The sequence below is a fragment of the Solanum verrucosum genome, unplaced genomic scaffold, assembly GCF_900185275.1.
Source record: "Solanum verrucosum unplaced genomic scaffold, falcon-dt-bn FXZP01000125.1, whole genome shotgun sequence".
In the NCBI taxonomy this organism is placed as follows: Eukaryota; Viridiplantae; Streptophyta; class Magnoliopsida; order Solanales; family Solanaceae; genus Solanum; species Solanum verrucosum.
Window position 1 is genome coordinate 3,017,653 of NW_026019923.1, and position 9,874 is coordinate 3,027,526.

Below are 9,874 nucleotides of genomic sequence, written 5' to 3' on the forward strand. Positions count from 1 at the left end.
GTATCATTTTTGTGTAACTTGCACATTGCCTTATCAATAAGATAGACATATACATCTCCCATGCATGGTAGCTTACATTGCTTATCAGATTTGCAATTATAATCAAATTCAACATGACAATGTAATGTTGGAATTGTTCCATATACCATTGGAATAATTCTTATATCTACATTCACAAAAATTAAAATAAGAATAATAACAACAACAATAACGATAATAATATATCTATGTAGTTTCATAAGTGGTGTCTGAACTCTAAAAGGGACAGAATATACGTAGATCTTAGCCCTACCTCATAAAGATAGAAAAAATTATTTACAACACATGCTCAACTTAAAATAAAGCATATCCAATCGATTTGGAAAAAAATAATTATATATATATGATGCAAGAGCAAAGAGGACACAAAGTAAACCAAGAAACTTTGCCATTTAAAATCTACAACTCTTTTTCTTCTTCTTCTTTTTGGGTTGATGAACTCTTGATTGGGCTTCATTTTTATACTTGTTTTTTTTTTACAACAAGAGCACTACATTTTTTAAATGTAATTATAATACTATATATATATATATAGGAGAATTAAATAGATTTCACAATATATGATTTTATCATTTATTGATATATAATCTACAAATAATTATATTAATTATTAACTTTATAAACAAGTCTAAAAAATTTGTGACTTTAGTTATTTTTTCAAAGTTCAAAGTTATCCTGTGAATGTGGGATTAATTCATGGATTGTCTTTAGACTAAACTCTTATGGCAACAAATTATAAAAAAAATAAAAATTTAACTCTTCAAATATTAATTAAGACATATAAATAAAATGAATGGAGTGATATTTTGAGATTTTGTTTGAACAATTAAAGCAAACACGAATATAATCCAAATTACTAGCATTAGAATTTTACAATTTATGATCATGTTACTCTTATATTAGAAAAGGCGTGTTTCAACATGCATGTTTCATAGCTCTAAAGGTATTTTGGTCTTTTCAGTTCTCCATTATAACTACGTGTTTTTTTGCTGTGTTTTCAATTTACACGTCACTCTGTGTCTATCTTCATCAATTTATACTCCACTGTTCTGTGCACATCAAAGGTCTTCTCCTTTCTTCGACATTCTATCCAGGTAAGGCTCCTCCATGTTTTGTTGAGCGTTTTGTATCATATTTATTTTCCTCAAAATTAAAGTTAAAAAATGTTTCCCCATTTTATCTTTCTTTGACCAAATTTGATTTGGGTATGTTAATATTTCCTTCTTTTTTAAGTAATGAGATAATCTCTAATTAGAAGTCGAAAAAATAGTAATGGTATTTTGAGTACACTTCTTTAAGTGATGACAAACGTTAGAACTAAGTCCGATTTTTTTTTTAAAAAAAAGAATTAATTTTGAGATATAACTAAGTATATACGACCTTCAATTATTAAAGTAATGTACTTTTAATCTCTTCTACTTGCGATAAATTATCAACTACGATATATAGTATTTAATTATTGATGTCAATTTTGTACTAATATTATTCAATATGTACGTATGGTTCAATTATCTACCTAAATTATTACTTTTTCGCGAATTTCATATATCAACTATAATTGAAGGTTCGATATGTTTAGTTAGAAATTATATAGATTAATGCATTAATTTAATAATAGTTGAGGGACTAAAAATAAAATCCCTCAAAATAAATATAAACCACTTAACAGAATTACCTGTTCCATTTTCCGCCACACCAAACAGATACCACTACTGAGCTTCGCCGGAAAACCATGACTGGAGTTCTCAACGTTTCGCCGGCGCCAATTTTCCGGCCATTTTCTGCTCACAAACTCTCTAGAAACAACAGAGTTTTGTTTGTAAAGTCAATGGCGCAATCTTCAGACAGTTCTAATGGTTCCACTTCTCTGAGCACCAAAGAGGAACCTAATTCTTCATTTTCGCCGCCGCCGAACTTCAAACCACCGAAACCTAAGCCATTTACACCGAGAGGTGATAAAATTTTGGACATATTGGGTGCTTCTCTTGCTTTGATTTTTCGCCTTGGTACTGGTGCTCTTGTTTCTGGGTATGTTACTTCATTCATTTTAATTTCATGTTTAATCACCTCAATTTAGCTAAAATTTGATTATGTGTTTGTAAATTAGTCTAATTATGATGAATTATCTGAATATAAATGGATACAGAGGATTCTACTAGCTGGCCCGAACTAATTTGGGATTGAGGTTAGCTGATCTAGTGATTGATTGATTTTGTTGGAATAATTGTATAGCATTGGTTTCCTAATTGTTGTAGTATTTGTGAATTGGAAAATGGAAAAGTGTTTCCAGAAATGGAATGAGTTGTGCACTCAGGGTGAGGCTTAATGGTCAAGTAGGTTGGGAACTATGACGTCTTAGGTTCAATCTCAGCACAGGAAAAAGCATTAGGTAATATCTTCCCATCTATCCAAGGATGTGGATAGATTTATCCGGTACTTGTGCTAGTGGAAGGTAACAATAATAGTAGGTACTCTGTGGAATTAGTTAGAGTGTGAAAGTTGGCTAGACACCACGGTTATTAGGGTTATTACTCTTGTTTTGTTGAGAATTATAAGCAATGTCAACATATTCTTCTGGATGCTTAATTTAGTTCAAGTTTGAAGAACAAAACATCAGGAGCTAAGTAGTTGGAAAGTACTAGTTTTGATTTGATACAAAGTTGTGGTTTTGCATTTAGTATTATAATTATTTTAAGTTTTGTGACTCGACTTACAGCTCTAAGGACTCTGTCTAGTGACCAATGGTTGACCTGTGTGTTAGGGCAAGGAGATGGTGAGCTTAGTCCTAGGAGGTCTCAATGGATGAGAACTTGCCCAAGAATAACAGGTAAACCAATACAGGCAAGCTTTAATATAATCTTTTGTTTAGTGATCCCAGTTTCTTGCAATAACTTATCGTACTTTTGGGCAACTAAACTCCAACTGACTAGCTTCTACAAAAGAATTCCCTCTATAACTTTAGGGTGAGAATATGAGTCTCTCAGTTCAGTTATTTGTACTTCAGCCAGACAGTAACTTCTTCTAATAACCCCTTGATTTGACTTCTTTATGAAGAAGAAGCATGTTCAGTATACAAAATCTGCTTACTAATACAAGAGGAGGACACAACTTAGTAAAGAAAGATAATAATCAGCTTTTGTGATGGACACTTTTAAATAAAGTTCTCTGAAATGACATTTAATGAGTTCTTCTTTTCAATTATACGTACCATCAGGCAGCCAGGAATTGCAATAAAATACTCCTTTTCTTTTAAGTTTTCTCCAAGAGTAACATGTTCATCCCAGCGTAAAACCAATTTGCTGGAATGGAGCAGCCAGGTATCTGTATTGAGCACTATTGATTTTGGTATGTTATAACTTATTATGGTCGGCAATAAACAGATCGTTGGCATGAGAACAGTAAAGGATGAGATGCCCATTTTTATGCCAAAAAAAAACTCACGAACATGAAAACTGAAGGAACAATTCTTGTAATCATAGTGTCCAAGATGGATTTTTCTATGAGGAAATCAAATTGAGCAGGAGTATTTGGATAACTTAGAAGTAATGTGACATTGGCAGATAAACAGTCTTCTACCTTATTATATTTTTTGTGCGGAACAATCAGTGATAGGTTAAGGATCCCAGGATCTCATCAATATGTGACCTTTCATAGTAATTGTGAAACATTTTATCTTAACAAACTTAATAAAACACATCAGTTAATCAAGACTGAGATATGGCCTGAGTAGAGGTACTGATAGTTCATAGCATGAGTGTAGGATGCCTGGTGGAATTTTCAGCGACAAGCATACTATTTTTAGAGTTAATAAGAATTTGACATTTGGTCCCTTTTTCTGTACTTATTGAGGGCAATACATGGGATGTCATTTCTAAATTATTTGCAGAAGATGAAAACCAAAAGTAAGTAGATAACCAGAGAAGGTTCTATTTTCAATTCATAGCGATGCAGCTGGTAGGGTATTTATAGCTTGATTGAGAAGTAAAATGCAATATGCTTTTATGTGGTAAAAGTAATTGCGATAAATGAAGAAGTACATGTACAGTGCAATGATGTTTTTATCTAAAGTTCAACTTCAATTTAGTTGTACGAGACAATGCAAGGGGTAACTTCAAGATGTACAAAATCTAAGTTGGAGTGTCTAGTTGTCTTCAATACGTGACGTACATAGTGATTCATGATATGATTTGCATGGAATCCAGAATGCCACTTGTTGTAACATTTCAGTCTTAGGAATGATGAGTTGAAGCTTATCTACATCTTTCTTTTGGGTTTTCTAAAAGAGCTTTGTATTAGTTCTTCTGAAATACAGATGTTGATAATATATAGGATACCTATTATTTATGTACTACTGCAGGTATTCAGCATCTTTTGTCCCCAAAAATGAGGTTCCATCTGATCAGTATGCACTTGAAATTGCTGGTAGTTTTTATTCTCATCCACCTTTAGTTTGAACTTCAGAGTATGAGTCTTGGGTGATGCTTTTCTGACACGAGATGTTTATAATAGGCTTCAAGGTGAAGGAGAGTTCAAATATAGGTCCTCGACCTGAGAAGCCAATCGAGATATATGAGTTTGAAAGGTATTTTTGCTGGGGAAGTGTTTTAATGCCCACTATTACATTCCAGTCAGAATCTGTTTATTACAAATTTATGCTTCTTATTCATTTATTTTTTCCTATTTCCTATCCAAGTTTTGGACATATTGATATTGTAGACGTAATTCACCTGTTTCCTCTCTTACATTGCCTGGCATGGAACATGTGGGGATTTCTTCAGCTGCCCGTTTTGTAGGAAGGTAACTGCAGATGCATTTTCTCTTTCTTTCTCATTCTGGTTGAGGTTCATAGTTATAATCTACTCTTCTTCGTTATTTTAAACTGGTAACATATGTATGTACAAAAAAGCCAAGAACCCTACTGTGCAAAAAGGAATTTACAGAGAGCCAATCAAATTTATCAAGGAGTCTGTCTCCTTTATTCTACTATCTTAACACCAAAAATAGAACACCATAATACAACTGATCTACTGCTGTTATGTGAATTAAAGCTGGAATTGACACCTTTATTTTCCAGTTTCAAAAAAAGAAGAAGCTGGAATTCCAGTTACTGTTACAAAGCATCTCCAATGCTCCTTCATATGGAGTTCTTTCAATTGTTAAGATGGTTGATAGTGAAAGTTTACACTAATGTCTGTAGAACTACTTTTAAAAAATGTGTAGAACTATTATATTTATTCTTTCAGCTTTGGTTAGCCTACTAACTCTGTGGAGTTCTAGAAAAAGAAAAAAGAATCTTGTGACGTTTTTCTTCATCCGCCTGGACCATCTTTTCTTTGAATATTATACAGATTGAACTACTCATTTGATCTTTTTCCTTTCCTTTTTTTCCAGATTGTTAAAGATGTCAATTTGTTGCAGGTTAGGGAAATAGTGGCTATTTTAGATCTTGATGTCCTCTATTATCCTTGCCCAAGAAATGGTCCGAATTTCCGTCCCAAGGTTGGTCAGATGGGTGGAAAGCTGCAGTTCCCCTATATGGTTAGATAACTTCTCTCCTACTGCTCACTGTAGATAAAACAAAACAGTCACAAGCTCTTATGACCACAAACCTTTTACATGCTTTAAAATAAAATAGTATGGCGACTTGTAAACTGCATCATCATTTTTAAAAGTTCCCTTAAAACTCACTTAAATTTTATATTTCAAAATGTTCTCCTCTTGTATTCTCTTGATAACGTGCGACTGTGAGTCAAGAGAAAGATCGTGTCAATAATTATGTTGAGACAAAAACAAAGCTGTGAGGAAGACAATCTTCACTGAAGTGATTGTTTGTTTACATGCTTCTTTTTCCTTCAGAAACCCTCAACCACTATGTTATTGAATGTAATTGAAGAGCACAAGGTGTAGTTCACCTGCCAACTAAGAAACTTTTTCTGATTGATACTTCGGAATAATTTACTAAAAGTTCTTTTGAAAACTATGTTCTACTAACACAATTATTTGATGGCTCAGATTGCTTAAAACACGCTTAAGTAGTTTGGTCGGACACTGATGTCTCGGTTGCATTTTCTTTTTGCTCACTCTGAAATGTGAAAATGACTAGCTATGCTGTAACTCCACTGAACTTAGCTTCTTCAAACTAATCCAGTTGTTTTATTCTATTCATTGATCTGGTCTATTACAACATTATGGCATCTAATTTTTGTGTTACTCTACTGCAGGTTGATCCAAACACTGGAGTTTCCATGTATGAATCAGATGAGATTATCAAGTACTTGGTAGGAAAATATGGTATGCTGCAATGGCCAACTTATATTGAAAAGCTATTTAAATTGTACTTCTTAATGTTACTATTGTAACTTGTTCATACAACTTCAAGCTATATACTGGTGTCCATATAGTTTTTTATTCTGTAAAAAAAGGAAAGCGACATTTAGATTTTCGATTCGCATGAATCGCAGTTGATTCCAAATGACCCATTTAAGAAATTGTTTGGTTTGATACACATTGATCTCGTACTACTTTTCTATCTCTTTGGTAAAACTCTTTCTTAGTGAGTGCATCAATTCTGTTGGTTTCCTTGCGCAGGTGATGGAAATGTCCCACTTATGTTGTCCCTTGGTCTTTTCACTGTAAGCTACAAACATTGGTCATCAATGAGTTAGAGTTATTAGATATAGCATTTAATAGATGTACAATTTATTGAATTTTGGATATTGTCATCTCAGACACTTACTGCAGGCTTTGCCATGATTGGTCGAATGGGGAAGGTATAGGCTTTCGCTCTCTGCTAATAAGTTTATGGGTTTTGATGCTACAACTTCTTCTCCATAATCCTCAAGTTAAAAGACTTCCAATGTGCATAATTTCATTCAAAGTTAAGATTTCTGTATATAGATACGGTTGTCAGAAAACTATTAATATTGAGAACAGGACAAATAGATGATCTTTTTGTGACTTTTCCAGGGGTCTTCTTATAAGCCATCTAAACTGCCTCCCAAGCCGCTTGAGTTATGGGCATACGAGGTTAGACTCCGTTTTTTGATTTCAGTTTTGGTTTAAATGAATCTAAATTAATAATTCTATCAGATTTCTAGTTCAATCATTATGTTAAAAGAATTTTTGCTGAATTACACGGCTTACTTGCACTCGTGTCATTCTTTCAGCCTTCTCCATTTTGCAAAGTTGTACGTGAGGTACTTGTAGAACAAGAGCTACCCCACATACTTCACAGGTACATGTTACTACGAAATGGATGATGAACAAAACCAATACACTGTGCAATATAGGATGCTGTTGGCACTATGATAAGCCGAATAAATTAGAATGTTATCTGTGAGAATACCATCAACAATTAAAGTTACCTATTTCAAAAAAAAGAATACCATCAACAATTAAATATGTTTTCTATGAAGTCTTCTATTAGTTCATACATTTGATTTAAGTAGGTTCCATGCAAAGGATTTAACATAGAGCTAATTGACATTCATTAGAAGGGTTGAACAGAGGACCCTCCTCTTACCCAAACTGAAGAGAATCTGAATGCATTTAGTTCTCTTGTCTTTTGAATTGTTGATTTATCTCAAAAGTATACTTTGCCACTGGTTTCAAGAATGAAGTTCCTCTTAGCTGCTTTTGGAGGGGGGTTTAAAGAAATTTAATAGATGATATTTATAGCTGGTGTGGAGCTTCAATAATTGCATTTCATTTCCAAGAGGACTATTTTGATCAACAAGATGCTTCTATTATTTTTCATGACTTATTTAAAATAAGAAAATAAGATAAAGTTGACATGTCCATTCCATTTCAATCCTTTTATTTTCTCTGAACGGACTAAAACCAAATGGTGCAGTTGTGCTCGTGGTAGCCCCAAACGCCAAGTATTATATGAGAGAGTTGGTCATTTCCAGGTTTTTCCTTGCTTTATGTTACTCTACCTTTTGGATATCTGTTAAGTGTTACACACATTCCCACAAGAAATGTGGAAAACTTAATAATGACTCTGTCTGTCTCTAGGTCCCATACTTAGAAGATCCAAATACTGGAGTCCAGATGTTTGAAAGTGCAGATATTGTGGAATATATACAGGCAACTTATGCTCGTTAAGATGTGAGGCATTTTCCTTTTTTCTATAGTTTAATTTCTCTCTGTAACAAACGGTCAAATTTGTCTGAGCTGCTTTCTTTCGAGATAATTTCACAGGAGAATACCTGCTATGAGGCTCAAAGTTACTTCTCTTATAAATGAACTGAAGATAAATTTTTATATGGAGATAAGTATATAAAAGGAAAGATGTTCTGGAGTACACTGATGTTCCATCTACGTCCTCATCAAATCTGTGTTTCAGTCTGTAAAAGTAAATGGCTTTGACACAGTCCAAAAGATTGGCCTATGTTACTTAAAGCCAACAGGGAATTTCATCCATTGCCCACTATTCACATTATTATTAATTCAATATGTTATTATTTCATGTCGTGTTGTTTGTATTAACAGTCAACTTCAGTTAAATATTTTGTGTTAGACCATAGCTTGGCTATATAGGTGATTAACACTGTAAATATGTACTCTCCAGAGAAAAAATTATGGTTCACAATAAAGGGATTTGCTATGTATGACTTGTATATCTAGTCCAACAAACTGTGAGCAGTCTTTGGTGTTTATATTTTTCTGCAACTCGTTGACTTATAATATCAATTACGAGTGGTGCTAACGAGATGTTATGGTTAATTCTCCCATTATTGGCTAATTCAACTTCTTAAATTGTTAAAGCTTATTCTGGAGTAACATGCCTTATAAACCACTTCATCACCCTTCCATTTGCACGGTATAGCAGGTATGGCCATCAGGTCTGTCATCCTCAAGTTTCTCTCCTTCATGTTCTTAGTTCGTCTCTTGATTACAATCAGCTGAGATATGTCCATGAATTGTAATTATTCTACCTAACTGATGCAACATGTATTTTCGTGTTCTGTAATTCTCTTGACCGTTTATGTGCTCCATCTACTTTATTCATCTTTTGGTGCCTACCTATGCTTGAAGGAAAATGAAGAGATTCTTCCTAAGTATAAGACTAATACTATATCAAGAACAGGCAAATAACTTCTTTTCCACTGTGTCTTTTCTCTGATTGATACAGATTCCTTGTGAAAATCACTGTCTATCTCACTTACCAAAGCAGTACTTTTCTGTAGTGCACCATAGTATTATTTTTTGTGAAGGAATATACATTTAGTGTGTTTGAAACATAGGATGATGAGCTGGTGAACAAGGAATAGTAGAGGATGATAAAGTTGGAAAGCATTATAATATTTTGGCTAAATGCCTAGATAGCCCCTTAAACTTGGCACGATTTGTAAGTTAGACACTTTAACTTAGCAAGTGACCAGACATACACCTCTACTTGACAGAAGTGTGTCTAAATGAACACCTCACCGTAGCACTACTTATTCATCTCCTGGTGCCTAGTGCCTACTGCCTACCTATAATTGAAGGACAATGAAGAGATTCTCAAGTATATGAGACTCAAAATTTCATCAAGAACAAGCAAAGAACTTCTTGCAGTGTGTCTTGTCTCTGATTGATAGAGACTCCTGATAGGATAATAAATTGGTGAACAAGGAATATTATAGGATGATAAAGTTGGAAAGCATTATGCTATTTTTCACAATCCTTTTAGTTTTGAGTTCTCATTACAAGACAGTCTGTCCCTGGAATAATCAAGGACTGCACCTTGCTTTGAGATAGGGGCTAAAATACTACTCCCTCTGTCCCAATTTGTGTTTCATACTTCTCTTTTTTAGTTTGTTCCAAAAAGAATGCCATACTTCCTTAATTA

At 33.7% G+C, this 9,874-nt stretch overlaps 1 protein-coding gene across 2 annotated transcripts; it reads left to right on the top strand.

The window, feature by feature from the left end:
• Nucleotides 1-1,726: 1,726 nt before the first annotated feature.
• LOC125825204 (uncharacterized) lies at nt 1,727-8,509 on the top strand. Of its 2 annotated transcripts, XM_049504549.1 has the most exons (13): nt 1,727-2,067; nt 4,397-4,461; nt 4,549-4,621; nt 4,818-4,836; nt 5,458-5,577; nt 6,261-6,330; nt 6,628-6,671; nt 6,768-6,809; nt 7,006-7,065; nt 7,206-7,273; nt 7,892-7,949; nt 8,056-8,144; nt 8,228-8,509. In XM_049504549.1, coding segments are annotated over exons 1-13 (1,005 nt in total). In that variant the 5' UTR covers nt 1,727-1,771; the 3' UTR covers nt 8,229-8,509. The 2 variants fall into 2 exon arrangements, with proteins under 2 accessions (XP_049360506.1, XP_049360497.1); XM_049504540.1 differs by lacking the exon at nt 8,228-8,509 and having other exon boundaries at nt 1,739-2,067; nt 8,056-8,146.
• Nucleotides 8,510-9,874: the final 1,365 nt, after the last annotated feature.